This window comes from Dromiciops gliroides, chromosome 2 (genome assembly GCF_019393635.1).
Source record: "Dromiciops gliroides isolate mDroGli1 chromosome 2, mDroGli1.pri, whole genome shotgun sequence".
NCBI lineage: Eukaryota > Metazoa > Chordata > Mammalia > Microbiotheria > Microbiotheriidae > Dromiciops > Dromiciops gliroides.
The window spans coordinates 396,047,036-396,066,366 of NC_057862.1; the positions used below are offsets into that span (position 1 = coordinate 396,047,036).

The 19,331-nt window shown below is 47.3% G+C and overlaps 1 protein-coding gene across 3 annotated transcripts in view; it reads left to right on the plus strand.

Annotated features, from left to right (window-relative positions):
* Positions 1-19,331, plus strand: part of CDH22 (cadherin 22) — a 108,339-nt gene that overhangs the window by 32,432 nt on the left and 56,576 nt on the right. For all 3 annotated transcript variants that reach the window (XM_043988807.1, XM_043988808.1, XM_043988809.1), the window contains exon 3: positions 17,178-17,297. In XM_043988807.1, the coding sequence (XP_043844742.1) occupies positions 17,178-17,297 (120 nt within the window). The remainder of the gene's footprint in view (positions 1-17,177; positions 17,298-19,331) is intronic.

Below are 19,331 nucleotides of genomic sequence, written 5' to 3' on the forward strand. Positions count from 1 at the left end.
GTATTGCTCCTCTCCATCTTTCTGTGTACTTAAAATATGTGTACATATAGTACTTGTGGGTGCATTCATATCCATTTAGGCTGTGAGAATATCTACATGCACAGGTACTTGGTATGTGTGTATATATAGATATAGATACACATACACACATATATTGTGTGCATGTCTGCTTCTGAGTGTATGACAGACAGACAAACAGAAGATAGGTAGATACAGAGAGACAAAAGAGGCAGAGAAAGAAACAGAAAGAGACAGAGAGAGAGACAAGGAGAGGCAAGGAGAGAGGGAGAACAAGAGAGAGAGAGAGAGAGATCGAGCATACATGTCCATTGAAGCAGACAACATAGAGCCCAAAGTTGGGATTATCTGCATCCTTGGCACCATATTTAGGAAGGACATTGACAAGCTGGAGAGCATCCAGAGGAAGGCAACCAGAATGGCAAGGGGATTGAAAACTAGGTCATATTGACGATCAATAGAAGGAAGCAGGATGTTTAGCCTGCAGAAGTAGAAAGGATACAGACAACTTCGTATGATGGAAAGAGCACTGGCTTTGGATTCAGAGGACCTGGGTTTGAATCCTACTTCCAATGCTTACTGTTTTTATGACTTTGGACTAGACATATAATCTCACCGAGCCTCAGTTCCCTCCTCTGTAAAATGTGAGAGACTGGACTAGCAGGCCTCAGAGGTTTCTTCCTGATAGGAATCCCTAGCACTATACTATGATGGCTGCCTCCAGGGATTTGAAAGGCTGCTATGTTAGGGTTGTTCTGCTTGGCTCCAGAGGGTAGAACTAGGCCCGATTCACTCAGATCCTTACGACAAATATTTATTAAACACTTGCATGTGCAGAACCCTTTGCTAAGTAGACATTGGAGAGATTCAAAGATGATTAAGGCAGAGTCCCTGCCATCTCAGAACTGCCAATTACAAGGGGTAAAAGACTCGCCGTTAACTGTGCTGTGCTGCATTATATAACAAATGCTTCAGAGAAATACAAAACAAAGCACGGTATGAGGTCTGAAAGGGGGAGTTCATTACTAACTCAGTGAAGTTACAAGGAGGTAGATATGGGCTCAGTATAATTAGGAACTTCTTAAACATCAGAGTTATCTAGAAAGAAATGGTCTGCTTTGCCAGGTAGTGAGTTCTTTGGTGCTAGAAGACTCAAGTAGAAAAAATGGATGACCATTTTGAACCTCAGTTTCCTGATCTGTCAATGGCTATAATAATTGATTCTCTATCGGGACAAATCAATTCAGTTAATGAATTCTGAAGGTCTGTGAAGTGTAAGTGCTGAACCAGGCAGCTGGAGATTTTTAGGAGAGGTAGCTTTGATGAAGTACACAGAGCTCTGTGCTGGGAAACATGAGTTCTGGGTTCAAGTCCCAGATCCATCACTTACTAGTTATGTGACCTACTTGAGCCTAGGTTTACTCCTCTGTTAGTGTCAACAGCAGGCCGCTAGGTGGCGCCATAGTGCGCAGAGCACTGGAATCAGGAAATCTGGAAGACTTAAGTTCAAATCCAACCTGAGATACTTAGAGCTACATGACCCTTTCAGCTTCAGTTTCCCCTCATCTATAAAATGGAGATCATGACTACACTTGTCTCCCAGGGTAGTTGCGAGGTTCAAATGAGCCAGCATATGTAAGGTGCTATATGTTTTTTTTGGTGAGGCAATTGGGGTTAAGTGACTTGCCCAGGGTCACACAGCTAGTAAGTGTTAAATGTCTGAGGTCGGATTTGAACTCAGGTCCTCCTGACTCCAGGGCCGGTGCTCTACACACAGCGCCACCTAGCTGCCCCTGTAAGGTGCCATATGAATGCCAGCTGCTATTGTTGTCATTATTGAAAATTAACTAATGACCTCCCAGAACAATTGTGAACACTGTATTTGGAGACAAGGAGCTTTGCTTTGAAAACAGTCTCAGTGGCTTAGTGGCCGTGTGACCTTGGGCAGATGCCTTTTCCTCTCTGGTCTCTAAAGTTGCTGATATGGTGGGAAATGGGGTACGGGTTGGATTAGGGTTGGGGTTCTTAGGAATTCCTCTTTAAAGAATTACACCCTCTTGCACACGAAAATAGTTAGAATAAGGTGATAGTTAATTTAGGAGCAAGGGAAGGGAAGGGTGGGGGGAGGGAAACCATGAAAGAAATCCTTGGACTTTCATGGGGAGATTGGCATAAAGCACATGGCTCAGAGGTACCAAATCTCCTCGAACAGGAGACTGGAAAGTACTTTTATAGAGGACTGATGGGGGTGGACCATCTGCCCGTGAAAAGTTCCTTTAGTGAGAGAGGACCATCCCCCACTGGTGGTAGCTGGGGGAATTGGGTGAGGAGTGGAGGACCATCCCCCACTGGTAGTGACTAGAGGAATTGGGTGAGGGGTGGCTACGGATACCTCTTCAGAACACAAAGGCTGCAGCCACACCCAAATTTATCTCCCCAGGGTAAGGGAGACCAGAATGAAGGGTAGGAATCCGAAGCTAGCTCAGTCCGATTTGGTTGAGCTTATCTCTCTAGGCGTTATCTGTCCTCTGGTTTAGTTTCTCAAGGAGAAGGTTCCTTGATGTGCCCCAGAGAACTTCTGGGGTGCTCTGCACCCCATGACATTGCCTTCAGCATTAAATCCTAAGACAATGGAAGTGTGAGTGCAGTAGGATGGCAGGGGGTAGCTGCTGTTAGTTCACCTTGAGGTGGTGACCTCCATGTCTATGGAAGGGTGGGAGAGGAGCCGAAGGCACAGGCCCCTGGGAAGAGCTGGGGAAAATCTCGGGCGCTCTAGCTGTTCTTCCTGGGTGGGTGGGTGGACTTCAGAGTCAAACAAGCCAGTGAGACCATTGGGGAAAGAAATTAAATGAAATTAATTTATTTTACTTCAGCAACTTTTAAAGCGGAAGCAATCCTGGCATCAGGGTATTCGACAAGGATCCAGGCGGCTTTGAAAATCACTCACATTTACTGAGTTGCCTGATCACCAACTGATGGGAACACGGCCTACGAGAGGCGACAGTGTCTGTGCAAAATTGGAGATCAGAGGGAGAAGGGAAATACGGCTGGGAAACATGAAAGGCGGCAATCCTTGCAAATTAGCATGCTTAGAAGTTAAAAGGGAAGGGGAGTGCGTGGAGCAGCTTCCGATGGGCCCGGACTCCAATGAGAGGGAGGGGCAGCCAGAAGGAGGCAGGGAGCTTTGGCCTGAGTTCTTATCCCAGCTCCGTCCACTCACTGTGTTACCCTGGGGGCAAATTGCTTCCCTTTTCTGAACCTCGGTTGTCTAATCTGTAAAATTTAGTTAGACCAGCTGATTTCTAAGGTCCTTTCCAGCTCAAAATGGTATGATTTGTAAAATGAGGGACTCAGGCTGGTTGAGCTCCAAGGTCCTTGCATAGTCTGTGTTCCGACTTACTAATGTCCCTGCCCTGTGATGCATTGCATCCCTCATGCTACTGGAGCCCTGTCTATGGGCTGGCCCCTTCTTCCTTTCCCGTTACAAGTAGAAATTTGAATCTGGGGGCTCAAGGGGCTATAATTTGCCAAATGGTGCATATGGGTGGGAGCTTTGTTCCCAGACATCCCTTCCACGTTCTGAGCAACTCCCTGTGGGGGAGACAGTAATGCAGTCAGAGCCTCCCAAGAATAATAACAACCAACCTCTAGCACTTTGAACTTTTCCAGCTGGCTTTAAATTACATTATCTCATTTTATCCTCACAAGATCATACGAGGCCAGACAGGATCATTCCCATTTTCCAGAGAAGGAAGCTAAATCAGAGGAGAAGGGACTTAACCCAAGGTGATAGTGCTAGTCAATGCAGAAGCCACTATGAGAAACCAGACCTCCAGAATGCAAGGTCAGTGTTTTCCCCCACATTCCTAATCATGCTAATCTGTGGTCTGGTGAATGAATGGATGAACATAGGTTGGGAGAATCATGGAATTTTAGAGTCAGAAGATCTATAGTGAGTATCTGGCCTAATAAACCCATTGTGAAGATAAGGAAACAGAACACAGAGCTGGACAGAAAATCATCTCCTTCAACTCCTTCATTTTACAGATGAAGAAATGGAAGACTAGGGAGTTAAGTGGCTTGCCAAGTTCATACAGGTAGTGAATTGTAGATCTGGGATCTAAACTCTAGACCTCTGACCCCCCAAACCACTGCTCTTTCTACTATACTGTGAGGTTCAGAGAGGGAACAATTTGCCCAAGGTCACACCGTGAATTAGTTGTTGACAGGGCTAGAATCAAGAGTAAAACAACCAGAAGCTATGGTCGGGCCTAAATGAGCCTGAATAGCACTGTCTTTGAAGACCTTTGCCATGCAGGAAGATCAATGAGATCGAGGGCATCGTTCGTCTGGCCCCTTCCCCCTCCCAGGCTGGGTCATGTCTCACCTTCTCTGTTGGGAATGACAGGAAGGAAGCCGACTCAGTGACCAGGGAGAGGGCTGGCTAGGGAGCCCCCAGGGGCCAGAGGTGGAATCAATCGTGCCCAGCGTCCACAGAGACAACTTCTAAAGATGTTTTTAATTAAAGTCCAGGAAGATCTATATGTGCAATATCTCTTCGCCTAGCAACAGCGCTTGGCTTTCAATACCAAGAGGGGCCAGGCCTGGGGGAGGGGGAAGAATGAGGCCAAGGCAGGGGAGGACAAGAGGAGGGGCAGGCAGAGGCCTCTGTGCCCTCTTTGGAGAAGAGCTTTGGGTCCAGGCATCTGGACTCAGGGCCCCATAGAGATGAGGACACTCTGAGCCCCCTGGCAGTCCCTGGAAATCCCGAAGCCAAAGGGGATGATGAGACCTGGGAGCAGGGTGTGTATGTGTGTGTAGGGGGAGGTCAGGGTCCCCTCTGGACGAATTAGCAACCTAGGTCTGGGACATTTAGGGATCTGATTCTCTCCTGCTGGAAGCCAAGAGTAACACAATAAAATCCTAATCAAAGCAGCATCATCAATCCTACTTAATGTAGGCCTAATGTAAGTGCTGAGAGCAACAGCCGGTGAATTACAATGCTGGGTCTGAGGAAGAAGCCCTGATCCAGGAGTCAGGGGTCTAGGTTCTAGCCTAGCCTTTTCTTTTAGCTGGTCCTATGACCTTAGACAAGTCAATTTCCTTCTCTGGGTCTCAATCGTCCTCTCTGTAAAATGGGAGCTTTGAAATAGATAATCTTTTTCGGTCATTTCCGGCTCTAACATTCTGTGTTCTAAGGTTCCTTTCTGGTTCTGTGTCCAGTGTTTTAGCATTTGAGAGCAAATCCTCTCTGAGTGACGTTCTGCATTCTACAGACTACGTTTTAGGTGCTAGCGTCCTTTGTTCCAAAGTCTCTTTTTTTTATCACTAATGCTTCATGATACTATGAGTAGAACTCAGGAGCCTAGATGTGTCTCCTCTTTCCCAGGGGCACTTTGATCTCACCCCTCAGGCCCGACCATCCTGAGGGGTCACGACTGCATTGACCAAGTCTCAGACTTCTCTTAGCCCCTTTGCCTCAGGGTGGTGGAGAAGGAGGGCCAGATGCAATAGAGGAGCCTGGGGATAGTCAGCAGGTCTCAGCAGCCACAGATGTTTGAGCAACTGAGAAATCCTAGCCACCCCCAATCCAAAATCCCCCCCGATTTGGGCTGGATGGGTGCCCACAGCTTCTGGAAACACTCATGGGTAACTGTCAGTGGCTCACGGACGATTCCTGCTTGCAGGAGCTCAGCAGTGCACTTTGCCGAAGGTCGTTACCCAAAGCCATCTCCTTCAGGAGGGAAAAGAAAAATGGGGTGGGAGAGGAGAGCACCAGGCACTGTGTTCTCCTCCACCCCCACCCCTCCATGCATTGCTGCCCATACTATCCCCCCTCTTGTCTCTCCCTTTCCATTCTTCCTCCATCCCCTGCTTCTCTTTCCCTGCCCCTTCCCCCTCCTCTCCCTCCTCTCCCTCCTCTCCCCTGGGTCTTCCTCTGCCCCCTGTCTCCATATCCTCCTGCCTGCATCTCCTCCCTTCCCCTTCTCTCTCTCCTGCTCTCCCTCTTCCCCTCAGCTGCTGTCCAAAGTCTCCGGTGTCTCCCAAGGCTCATCCGTCTAGATTAGGCTGTGCAGGCGGAAGCCCCGGGGTTGAGGCCAGCATAGTGAGCTGGCTGCAGGAGTGATGATCACCAAGGGAGCTGAGAAGAGCTTGAGAAGGAGGGTTGTTTCCTGTGTAATCAGAACGTTCCTGGGGCCTCGACAAGTGGTTTTTAATTTTTAATAGAAAGTGTTCAGAGCAGTTATAGCAGCTGCAGGTGATGGGGAAAGACAGGGTGGGGATAGAGTTTCTCTTTAAAAGGTCTGCAAAGCAAAGTTGAAGTCTAGGAAGTCCCCCAGCCTGGATTCCTATAAAACATGTAGCTTACACTGGATAATTTTTGGAGCACTTTATGTGTCAGAGGTCCCTTCCACCTCTGAGATTGCGTGCCAAGGTCCCTTTCCTTTCCCTTTTTTTTTTTTTTAGTGAGGCAATTGGGGTTAAGTGACTTGCCCAGGGTCACACAGCTAGTAAGTGTTTAGTGTCTGAGGCTGGATTTGAACTCAGGTACTCCTGACTCCAGGGCTGGTGCTCCATCCACTGTGCCACCTAGCTGCCCCGGTCCCTTCCATTTTTAACATTCTATGTTCTAGGACTGCCCCCCCCACCTTGGACATTGTATGGTGTCCTTTCCACTCAGACATCCCATGTTCAAAGGTTGCTTTCTGGCATCCCTTGTCCCTTCTGTCTCTGATGTATATTCTATATTCTGTGGCTTTTGGGAATTCTTACTCTCACACCTGTGCCTCCTCCCATTTTTCCATGCCCCAGTCAGGGCTGACCAATGGAGGAGGAGGCTGTCTGGACAGTGTTAGGCATGGTGGCTATAGCACTATGGTAGATAGTGGATGGAACACTCTAAAAGTTTATCACAGCTTTGTCCACAAAAATGAATCAGTTCTTTTATTTTCTAGAGGCATTTCAAGCACGGAAGGATTCACAGTCTGAGATGAATAGTGTTAGGGGCAGAGGACTGAGTTGTAGTACCTCAACTTCTTCATCTTGAAAATGGGGATAATAATCTCTGCCCTGAATTTCCCATGAGACTATCATAAAGAAAGCACTTTGGAGGGGCAGCTAGGTGGCGCAGTGGATAAAGCACTGGCCCTGGATTCAGGAGTACCTGAGTTCAAATCTGGCCTCAGACACTTGACACTTACTAGCTGTATGACCGTGGGCAAGTCACTTAACTCCCATTGCTCCACAAAACAAAAAGAAAGCACTTTGTAAACAACCTCAAAGAACTATTGAATCATGCTCCATGCTATTATTATTATTAATTATTATTACTTCTTCCTCCTCTCTCCACCTCCATTTCTTCCTCCTTGCCCTCTTCTTCCTCAACCTCATTTTTTTTTCATTTTAATAGTATTTTATTTTTTAAATTACATGTAAATATAGTTTTCAACATTTTTTGGGGGGCTGGGCAATGGGGGTTAAGTGACTTGCCCAGGGTCACACAGCTAGTAAGTGTCAAGTGTCTGAGGCCGGATTTGAATTCAGGTACTCCTGAATCCAGGGCCATCGCAAAAAGGATATCTATCTTTTTTGTTTGGGTTTTTTTTGGCAGGGCAATGGGGGTTAAGTGACTTGCCCAGGGTCACACAGCTAGTAAGTGTCAAGTGTCTGAGTCTGGCTTTGAACTCAGGTCCTTCTGAATCCAGGGCTAGTGCTTTATCCACTGCTCCACCTAGCTGCCCCCTCAACATTCATTTTTAACCTTTTCTTCCAGTGTTTTGTATCTCTCCTTCCAATTCTTTTTTCCTTTCATTTCCTCTCCCTCCATCTTTTCCCCCATTTCCTTTTTCTTTTTTCCCTTCATTGCCCTTTCTTTCCTCCCATCTTCTTCTTGTTCTTCCACTTTCTCCTGCCAGACTATTTCTTCCTTTTCCTCCTCCCCATCTGATTCTCCCATTCTCTTCTTCTAATCCTTCTACCCCCTTCTCTTCTTCCTCTTGGTACATTCGATGCCTGCAGGCAACCACAGTGGGACTGCTGAGCCTTGCTGGTGTCATGGCCCCTGCTAGTTGTAGAAATGCTGCTAAGAGGTTCAAATCTTCCACATGAGGAAATGGATGTCATTTTCTTCAGGCAAAGACAGAACATGCCCCTTCTGGCTTCCCAAGCACCCTGCCTTTCCTGATACCCCTCTTTCCTGGCACCGCCCTCCCCATCACCAGGACTAGGTTACAGCTCAGCGGACCTGGAAATGGCAGCACGGTTAGGGGGCTGGTCTAGATGATATAGTAGATGGACAGATGGACAGACAGACAGACAGACAGAGCAATGCCAAGAACTCTGCTAAGCAATGGAGAGGCAAATACAAATAAGCAAGATAGTCCCTGTTCTCAAGGAGCTTACACTCTAAAGGACAAGACAACTCTCAAGGTGTCCTGGAAATCAGGAGTGGGGGGCCACGTTGTAGCACGGTCTGATGAGGGCCAAGAAGTGAATTGAAGTGTACCTTCATACAGGATAAGGCAAAAGCTCACTTGTTAGTGCCTAGGGTCGTTTTGGGGGCAGAATCCAGGTTTCTGCTGGGAAGGAGATGGGAATAAAGTCTGGACTGGATATGGCTTGGTCTGGATATGGCTGAAAAGGTTCTTATCCCTGAAGCCCACATAAGTAGAAAAAAAGAAAAAAAAGAAATAGAAAGATAGGAAATATAGGGAAAAAGACACCTGAATTTGGAGTCAGAGGACCAACATTTAAATTTTGGCTCTGCTATTTACTGCCCATGTGACCTTAGGCAAGCCATTTCTCCATCTGTAAATGAGAATGTTGGATTGGATGGACTCTTCCTGCTCTCGATCCTGTGTTCTTGCACCCAGTGCCCATTGGGGATGTTCTTTTGAAGGTTTCTGCTATGTAAGGAACACTTACCTGGTGATACCTTTTTTCCCCTCTAAATACTACCAAATCAAGTGATATCAAAAAAGATTTCAGGTCCTTGAGTGCTACACTCCTGAGATAATGAGGTCCCCTGGGGCCTGGGGAAGAGCCAGAACCAGAGAGAGGAACAGGAGGAGAAAACCATCAATGACACCTCACTCCCTGAAAGGCCGGAAAGGCCTGGCATTCGAGGCCCTCCACCCTCTGGCCCCAACTTACATTTAAAGGCTTATCTCACAATATACACAGTGCTGAACTTGGAGGCAGGAAACCTGGATTTGAATCCTGGCCCCATCGATATTTCCTAACTGCGTGATGTTGGGAAACCACTTTGTCCCTCTACGCTGGTTTCCCTGGGGCAGACTCATGGTATCCAAAGTAACAGTTACTTCCTGCCCCTATCATGCTAATAATGCAGTAAGGATTTTGTGCATTGGTATTGGAGAGTGATCCTTGGAAAGATCAGGAATGTTAATTTTCTTTATTAATCCCAGAGAACTTTAGACTCATAATTTCTGCACAATAATTCTGGCAGGGTTTTTTTTGGGGGGGGTATTTTGGGTTTTTTTAGTGAGGCAATTGGGGTTAAGTGACTTGCCCAAGGTCACACAGCTAGTAAGTGTTAAGTGTCTGAGGCCGGATTTGAACTCAGGTACTCCTGACTCCAGGTCCGGCGCTCTATCCACCGCACCATCTAGCTGCCCCAAATAACATTTCGGGTTTTTTTTGTTTGTTTGTTTTTGCGGGGCTATGGGGGGTTAAGTGACTTGCCCAGGGTCACACAGCCAGTAAGTGTCAAGTGTCAGAGGCTGGATTTGAACTCAGGTACTACTGAATCCAGGGCTGGTGCTTTATCCACTGCGCCACCTAGCTGCCCCCATCTGGCAGGTTTTCATATGCCCATCAGCAGGCATTTATTAAGTGCCTACTGTGTACCAGGCACAGAGACAAATGGTCATTTTACAGATGAGGACACAGGTTCAGTGATATTAAATGACTTGGCTATGGTGATACAGCCAGTAAGCAGCAGAGCTGGGATTTGAACCCAAGGGTCCTAACACCAAGTCTGGGCTTCTTTCTATAATACCATGCCTGGGGTTCTGTGTTCTCTCTGTTTTTCATGGTTATTGGGAAGAACATACTGTGTAATCTCTAAAGCACTGTAGAGCTTGCTATTTTGTCTACACTCCACCAAACTGGACTGTTCACTACAACCCTGTAGGTATTTCGTTTTCCTACCTTCCTGCCTATGCTAAGGATGTTCCCTTCACCTAGACAACCTTTCTCCCCAACTATCCCCTCCATCTCCACCTGCTAAAATCTCTCTCCTATCTAATGCCCTCTCCACTTGAATAGTTGACACTTAAATATAATTTTATGTTCAGTTTCATAATATGATAATAGCTAACATTTAGATAGTACTTACACTGTGCTAAGTGCTTCACAGTTATCTCATTTGATCCTCACAAAAACCATGGAAGGTAGGTACTAATTAGGAAAGCAGGGGTTAGGTGACTTGCCCAGGGACACATAGCTAGGAAGTATCTTAGGCTGGATTTGAACTCTGATCTTTTTGACTCCTGCCCTGTTGCTCTATCTATTGTACCATCCAGCTACTATACTGTTGATGGCTAGGAAGGGAAGAAATTGGTATCAATAAGAATGAATAGAAAAGACTTCCAGGAGGAGGAGGGCTTTGAACTGGCCTGTCAAAATATGAGAAGGGTTGAGAAAAGCAGAGAAAATAAGGATTATCTTCTCTCCTGTCTCTCTTATTTATAGAAAGATAAACTAAGGCCTAGAGTCATTTGCTGAAAATCACATAGCAGTCCTCCAGTCCCCTAGGGACCTTAAACTACATTTCTGCAGAATGACAGGTGACTTTTCCATCCATCATTTCTGATATGTTTCCAGCCCCATTGAGTTGGCGGCACATAATGACGTAGAGAGAGACCTTGGTTCTCTCCTGAGTGCTGAGGCTAGAACCTAATTGTGTGACCTTGAACAAGCTACTGCCTCTGTTGGGGCCTTAGTGTCCTCACTCAAATGAGGGAGTTGGCTGAGATGGTCTCTAAGGTGCTTTCTACCCATAATGCTCCACTTCCTCAGAGCATTTCCAGTGTTGACCTGCCATGATTTCTATGTATGGGTATTGATGTGGCCAGTATGTACAGCTCTGACACATGCTGGGTGTTTGTGTGTGTGTGTGTGTGTGTGTGTGTGTGTGTGTGTGTGTGTAATGGGGAGAATCTTCTGTGAGGGGAGCTACCAGAAAAAGGAGCCACCTGGAAAAAAAAGGCAAATCCTGGTGACTCTTCAACAGCAGCAGCAGTGACAGTTAAGAACATTAAGGAAACCAAAACAAAGCAACAAGTTGGAACTGGGGAACATGAGCTCTGCAGGTATGTGACACCCCAGAAAAGACCAGGCCCTATTTGAGGTTCTTAGGCCGGTGGGGAAGGACAGAACCACCTTGTCCCTTATTCTCAGCTGCCCTAGTGCTGCTAAGGGGCAGCCTAGTGATCTGGAAGGCAAAAAGAGCTTGTGTGAATAGAGGTCCCGTGTACAGAACCAGGCGGGTGATGGTCCAGCCCTCTTCTGCCCTGGTCACATTGTGTCTGAAGTATTGAATTTGGCTCTGGGTGCTACATTGACAAACAAAGGATCAGGGATAGCCCAGCGAGGTTGGAGGTCAGAGAGAGAGGAGACATTATTCCATAATTAAAGGAAATGAGGATATTAAGCCTGGAGATGTCTTAGTGGGGAAGAAGCAGAGTATATGGTGAAAAGAGCATGGGCTCTGGAGTCAGAGAACCTGAGTTCAAATGCTAGCACCACCTGTGTGATCTTCAATAAGTCACAACTTCTCTGGGCTTTGTTTCTTCATCTATAAAACGGGGGAAGGGTGTTGGATTAGATGACCTCAGGGGCCCCATCTAGCTCTCAAATTATGATCTTATGACATAATAGCTGCCATTGTGTATCTGAAGGACTGGCATGGTCAAGAGGGATGAGACTTGTCCTGCTCGGCTCTGGAGGACAGAATTAGGAGCAGTAGGTGGAAGTAAACCTTCCTAAGGCCTGGAGCTGTTCAGAAGTAGAAAGGGCTGCCTCAGGAGGGAGGGAATGAGCTCCCTGTCACTGGAGGGGATGACCACTTGTTAAGGACTTAGTGCGGGGCAGCTAGGTGGTGCAGTGGATAAAGCCACCAGCCCTGGAATCAGGAGGACCTGAGTTCAAATGCAGCCTCAGATACTTGACACTTAATAGGTGTGTGACCCTGGGCAAGTCACTTAAACCTCATTGCCCCACCAAAAAAAAATGTAATTAAATTAAGGACATAGTGCAGGATGTCCTCTGACCTACTCAGAGATAGGATGTCCAACAAGCAGCCTGTCTCCTGACCCTAACACTTGCTGTCTTAGATGACTCAGTATGATGGGGTCCTTGGGGTACTCCATAACAAGCTACCCCCAGGATGCCCTCACACTGTGTCCAGGCTCGGTCTGGGACATGAGGGGCCCAAGGGTTCGATATCAACAATAGCCAGCAGTTATATAGTGCTTTAAAGGGGCTTCCATTGGGGAAATCCTCTGTTTTGATGGTTAGAGACAGGATACCAGTGTTTTAGTCCTATCTTGGGCACCTCCTACCTGTGTGACCTGAAGCAAGCCTCAATTTTCCCATCTGAAAAATGGGAACGATAGCCAGAGAACCTTCAAAACTCAGAATTATTTAATTGGTATCTGAGCAGGAGTAACTTTTATATCTTCCCAAAGTGGTTGTGCAGCCTTTGCTCAAAGACCTTCACAGACAAAAGACCCACTATCTCCTAATGTGGTCTATTCCGTGCTTGGACAGATCTTACTCAATTCAATTCCATTTTTAAAAGCACACGTCGAGCATATAGTATTTGCCTATGCTGTGTTCTGGAGATACAAAACCCAAACCACAAACAATTCCTGCTATCAAGGATCCGAAATTCTACTGGGAGGAAACAATAGGAACAGAAATAACTAAATGCAAAATATATATGAAATAAATATTTAATAATCTGGGGAATGGGGAGCCCTAATGACTGAGGGGCACTCCTGGGGGAACAAGAAATCCCCGGGTCGAAGTGGCCCTTGTGGGGAGCCTTGAAGGGAGCCAAGGATTTCAAGAAGCAGAGTGAGAAGAGAGAACATTCTAGGAATGGGGGAGCAGATGGCATGTTGTGAGGAAGCACTAAGTAGCCCATTTGGTCTAGAATGTTGGCTTCTCTGGTTTTCCTTACATAGCATTTACACTGTCTACTTTCTAAGGGCTGTTAGGAGGATCAAATTATATCGTGACTTTGGAAGATGCTTTAGAAACCATAGAAAACCATGGGAATATAGCCCAGGGTCACAGAATTGAGTGCTCAAAGGACTTTTGAGATCATCTAGTCCAGCTAGCTCTCATTTGACACATGAGGAAACAGTTCCAGCGAAGTAAGGTGACTTGTCCAAGGTAGTTACGTAATCGAGCTGAGATTCGAACTCAGGTCCTTTAACTTCCAAAAGGAGTGCTTTTCCTGCAATCTGCTTGTTGTATACCGTGGGTCCTTGTCCATCTCTAATAATAATAATAGCCAGTATTTAGAGAGTGCTTTAAAATTATCAAAGCACTTGACAGATATTTCATTTGATCCTCACAATAACCCTGGGAGGTAGTTGCTATTACTATCCCCTATATGTGAGGAAACTGAGGTAGACAGAGGTGAAGTGATTTGGCCAGGGTTGTATAGCTAGCAAGTGTCTGAGGCTGGATTTGAACTTGGGTTTTCTTGATTCCAAGTGTAGTGCTTTATCCACTGGGCTTACCTAATTGCCTTTAAACAAATTTTCATGAATCCTGTAGCATTGCTGTCCCTTGGCAATATCAGGGCAATAGATTCTGGAAAGACAATACAAAATGTGTATTGAGTTTGTTGTCCCCTCTCCAGCAGGGCAGCACCGCTGTACCCTAGCCAGGGGGCACTCTGGGATTCAGAGAGAGCATATGACTTGACCGGGTCATAGAAGTAATAAGTAGGAGAGCTCAGACTGTGACCCTGGTGTGTGAGGCTCAGAATCTCACTGGCTAAGGTACCCTGCACCTGGGCCCCTGGTTCCTTGCTCCCCCTCCTTCCTTCCCTGGGATGCTAACATCCTGTATCTCATTCCTGCCCTCATCCTCAGTGGTTCTAATTTTAATTGAAGAGAGGGAGGTGCATTGCCGGGGGGGGGGGGGGAGGGGGGGACTGGAAGGAGAGGATTGGGGGGGGAGGGAAAGAAGAAATGCTAGAGTAAGAAATATAAATATAAATATAAATATATATATATGTCTCTCCAGAATGAGAGCCCGCCAAGGGCCAGAGAAAGGGAGGCAAGAGGCTGGCTGGGAGGGGGCGGGGGAGGAAGGAGGGAGGGTGGGGAGCTCACCGAGAAATGCTGCAGTAGCATTTCCAGACACTCTCTCATTAGGCCAGGCAGTGAGCTGGGCTCACCTCTGGACTGGACTGGCAGGACGGCTTGAAGACTATGTTGCACATGGGGAAGAGTGACAACAGCAGGGATGGGATAGACGGAGGCCTGTAAAGAGGGAGCTCAGGAGTCCCAAATGTTCTGATCCACCATTCCCAGGTAGAACCCTGAGCTATGCAAATGGGCACAGGGGCTGAGTAGATGGGGTCCCTTGGGCAGGGATGTGGGTTAGAGCCAGGACATACCTTCAGGAGGGTCTAAATACATACTTAATTTTGTAAATACAGAAACTAAGATCTGGTTGGAAGATTCTGGAAAATCCCAATTTTGTGTGTGTGTAAGCTTGGACAAATCACTTACCCAATCTGGATGTGTCTCCTCATCTGTAAAATGGGAGTTATGAGAGGTTCTTAATCTTGTGGTCCATGAATAGATATCAAGGGGTCTGTGAAACTGGATGGGAAAATGATATATTTATATATTTATATAATTGGTTTTCTTTGTAACCCTATGCATTTTATTTTATGCATCTAAAAATATTTCTCTAAAGAAGGGATCCACAGGCCAACCAGACTGGATCTCCAGCCTAGTCTGCTCTCTAAGATTCCTGACAGCTCAGACAGTCTATATTCTAAGGTCTCTTTCTGATCTGACATTCTATGTTCTATGTAGCTCTGAGATTCCACATTCTAAGTTTGCTTCCACTTCTGACGTTCAATTTAGAATTTAGTTCAACAGTCATTCATTAAGTGCTTCCTGTGTAGAGGACCCTATGTTCAGGGGTGCAGATAAAAATAAGAAAAAGAGCACAGTCCTTTCCTCAATAAGGATATTGTAACTGACTGGTGCTACATATAACCCGCACACGGATAAGGTAGAAGGTGATGGGCAAATGAGAGGTCCATCCAAAGTGCCCTGAGGAAATCTGAGGCTCCCTTTAGGCTCTGTTCTAAGGTCTGGCTCTTATTCTAGGCTACTACAGTTCTTTGACAGGTCAGGTGAAGCCTCTGAGGTCCATTCGTCTGTCTGTCCCTTAGTCTCTCCCTGCGCCTCTCCCCAGCTGCCCCCAGCTGAGCCTCACGTCCCAAGTTCTGCTCTCCTCAAATTGAACATGATGTCAAATTAGAACCATGGCGGGGACAGGCAGAGTGAAGCGCTCGGTTTAATGAGGCAGCGTCGAAAATCAATAACTTAATTGCAGCCGTTTGATGGACTTTTATCCAATTTATACTCTCCCCGACCAGCTACGTGCAGCGCATGAGGAGAGGGGGCCCTGTCTGGGTCCCTGGGGGGAGGGGGAGGGATGGCACCACTGCCCTGGACTGCATCTTCCCTGGCCCCCTCCCATGCTCCTCCATTCTGTGTTTCCCTCTTTCCTCTCTCTTATGGGGGAGGGGGGAGGAGGAGAATCCTGAGCTCCAGCCGGCGGATGGCAGTGGAGCTGTGTCCCTGTAGCCCTCCCAGCATCCCTAGGAGGCAGAGCTGTGGGGCAGAGTCCAGAGGCAGTGACTCCTGCTGTTCTCTGCCAGCACAAAGCTTACAAGGCAGGTTCTTCCTACCTTTCGGCCCTCCATTACCCTGTGGCTGAGTCTATCCTGCAGGCACATCACACGAGGTCCACAGCGTGAAATACTGGCAAGAGTGTTGTATTTAGAATTAAAGGACTTGGGTTCTAATCCTGGTTTTGCTACCTAACCCATGTGACCTTGGACAAGTGACAACCTTTCAGGGCCTCAGTTTCTGCATCTGAAAAATAATCTTTCCATTTCTAAGTCCTGTGTTTGCTTAAGGACCACATCAGGGTTATCTTTTACAGTGAGATAAGGAAAAGATCTCTGACTTGGACACTCAGGAGTCCTGGGTTCTAGTCTACCCATTACCTCTAATTTTACTGTGTTACCTTGGGCAAGTACCTTTCAGCTCAATAGAAGGAAAACTTGCTACCATTAGAGCTGTTGAAAAGTAGAATAGATTGCCTCAGAGGGGTTAATGAGCTCCCTGTCACTGCAGGTCAGTTGAGGGCTGAAGGACTGCTTGGAAGGGTTTTTAGAGAAAGGATTCTTATTTGGGTATGGATTGGACTAAATGGCTGGTGACCTCCCTCCTCCCTCGGACATTCTGTGATTTGCTCCCTCTGGACCTGAATTTCCATTTCTGTAAACCAAGGGTATTGGGTTACATAATCCGAGAGACGCCTTCCAACTCCGATGGCTTTTCCCCAGAGGCACTTGACAGGCCTAGAACCCAAGTCCTTCTAGCCACAACCTCCTCCTGTCCATATTCCCACCAGCTGACACATTGGGATCACCTCCCTACCTCTCCTTCCCCATCCCCACCCAAAAGGGAGAGGCAGCAGGATATAGCAGGTATAGACATGTCTCTGAGTGGCCAAGCTGGGAAAGGTTAAGGGAATAGGAGGTAGCCCTGATTCTAGGAACAGCTAAGATCTGACCTTGCCCTGATTCACTGAAAAGTAGCTTAAGGGACGTTGAGGGAAGAAGATGGAGGGAGGGTGATGGGGGGGGGCATGGAGGTGGTGGGATTCATTGAGGAGAATTGGGAGCTTAGGGCCAGAGAGCCAGGGGCTTGGTGAGGGGGATGAGGACTCAATGAGGAGATGGGGGTGGGGGCTCAGTAACACCTCCCAGTGAGTCTCTTTTCCCTCTCAGGCTCCAGGCAGATGATCTCACAACCGTGTCTCTCCTTGGTCCCCCCTACCTTCCCCCTCCATGGGCCCAGGCACTTCAGTAATGCAGGTGATGGCATCAGATGCAGATGACCCCACATATGGGAGCAGCGCTCGACTGGTGTACAGTGTCCTGGATGGAGAGCAGCACTTCACTGTGGACAACAAGACAGGTGAGGAGCTCTGTGGGACATGCTTGGCAGAAGGGATGGCAGACACAGGTCCTGTGTCCTAGAAACTGATCCCTGTGGGGTAAGGGGTATTATGAGGGGAGAGGAGGCTGAAGAATCAAGTCCTTTCCGAAGACCAAATATAGGGTGGTGGGAGGACAGCCATGAGCAGATGGAGGGCAACTCTTGGGAGGTACCAGGACAAAGATTCTGAGGGATGGAAGAAGGAGGAGGAGGAGGAGGAGGAGGAGGAGGAGGAGAAGGAGAAGGAGAACAACAACTAACATTTATTAAGTACTTACTATATACCAGGCTCTGTGCTAAGCACTTTAAAGTTATTATCTCATTTGATCCTGACAACAACACTGGGAAGTGGGTGCTATTATTATCCCCATTTTACAGATGAGGAAATTGAGGCTGAGAGAAATTAAATGACTTGCCCAGGGTCACAAGCTAGTAAGTTTCTATGGGCAGATTTGAATTCAGGTCTTCCTGACTCCTGGATAGTGCTCCATCCATTGTGCCACCTAACTGCCCAGAGAAACAATGGGCAAGGAAGATGGAAAGATAGGGGACAATGGAATGAGAGAGATAGGGTTGGAAGACAAAAGAGCAAAGGAGCAGAGGGCATGGTATGAGGAAGAGTTACAAGGAGAGTTGGGAACAGCCGAGTTGGAGTGGTAGGGTGGGGTGACAGAAAAACATGGACAGGTATGGAGGCTACAGGTGAGGGGAATGAGATGGGGCAAAGAAGGAGGTTGAGAATGAGGTCAGAGACCGAGAGGTGGGTTAAGAACAGTGGGGTAGATATAGAGGAGCAAACTGGGGGGATTGGAAATTAGGAAGAGAAGAGGGGGAAAGGGGATAGGGATGGGAGATGGGACAGAATGGTGAAAGATGGGGCAGGAGACAAAGGGATAGGGAATGGAAGCTGGGGGGGGGGTGGTGGTGAGGAAACAGAGTGACAGGAGATCCGAGAGGCAGATGGGGGAGGAGGAAGGAGGGTAGAGTATAGGGGATTGGGAGGCCCCAGGATGCTGGGGGATGGGGTGGCAGCTGAGGGATGGTGGGAGATCAAGAGAAGAGTGGAGAAACAGAGGGAAGAGAGAACAGGAGAGGAAGGCAGGAAACAAACATGGCATGCAGAGCGATAGGCAGGCATGGGAACAGAAAGGTTGGGGAGAAGGATAGGAGGATGATACCGCCGGAGTTGAGCCAGGCCTAGCCAGAAGCCTATATCCCCAGCTGTCAGCTGAGAGAAAGAAGGGACTGACCAAGAGGAGGATGGGACGCCTGACTGAAAGTTCTAAATGTAGCCTTCCCAAACCCCTCCACGGGACTCCCCAAGTTTCTGCAGCTCTTTGCCCCCCAAATTAGCTCCCCATTATCCGCAAACCAAATTTGTATTTTATACAGTCCAAATGCATTGAAAGTTCTTGAACAGGAGGAGTAACATGGCCAGAGCAGTGCACTGGGAAGCGGGAAAAATGTCTCTGACTGTATGAAGGAGAAACTGGGAGCTGGGAGCCCAGTTAGTTACAAAGCTGTTACAGTAATCCAGAGGAGAAGTGACATGGGCCTGGGCTGAGGTGGTGGTGATGGAGACAGAAAGGAGGGGACAGATGCCAAAGATATGATAGAGAAATAGCTGAGGATCCAGTGACTCACTAGCTATTGGGGACTCCAGGGATGGGGTGGGGGTAGGTAATTCCAAATAAACAGAAATGAAGAAATTGGGAAGCAGAGTGGTTTTAAGGGGAAACAGGGTGAATTTAGTTCTGGACATGTTGAATTGGAGATGTTGGCAGAATATCCAGATGCAAACACCCAGTAGGCATTGGGGGATGTTGACCTGGAAACTTGAGGAGAGGTTAAGGTTAAGGGTTTAGATTTGGGAGTCATCCACAGAGAGGTGATAGTTTGAGCCATGGGGACAGCTAAGGTTTCCAAGGGGAAAGTGTAAAGAAAGAAGATAAATGGGTGTAGGACAAAGCCTTTGGGGGAAATCCAAAGTAAGAAGTAGAAGGAAAGGAACCA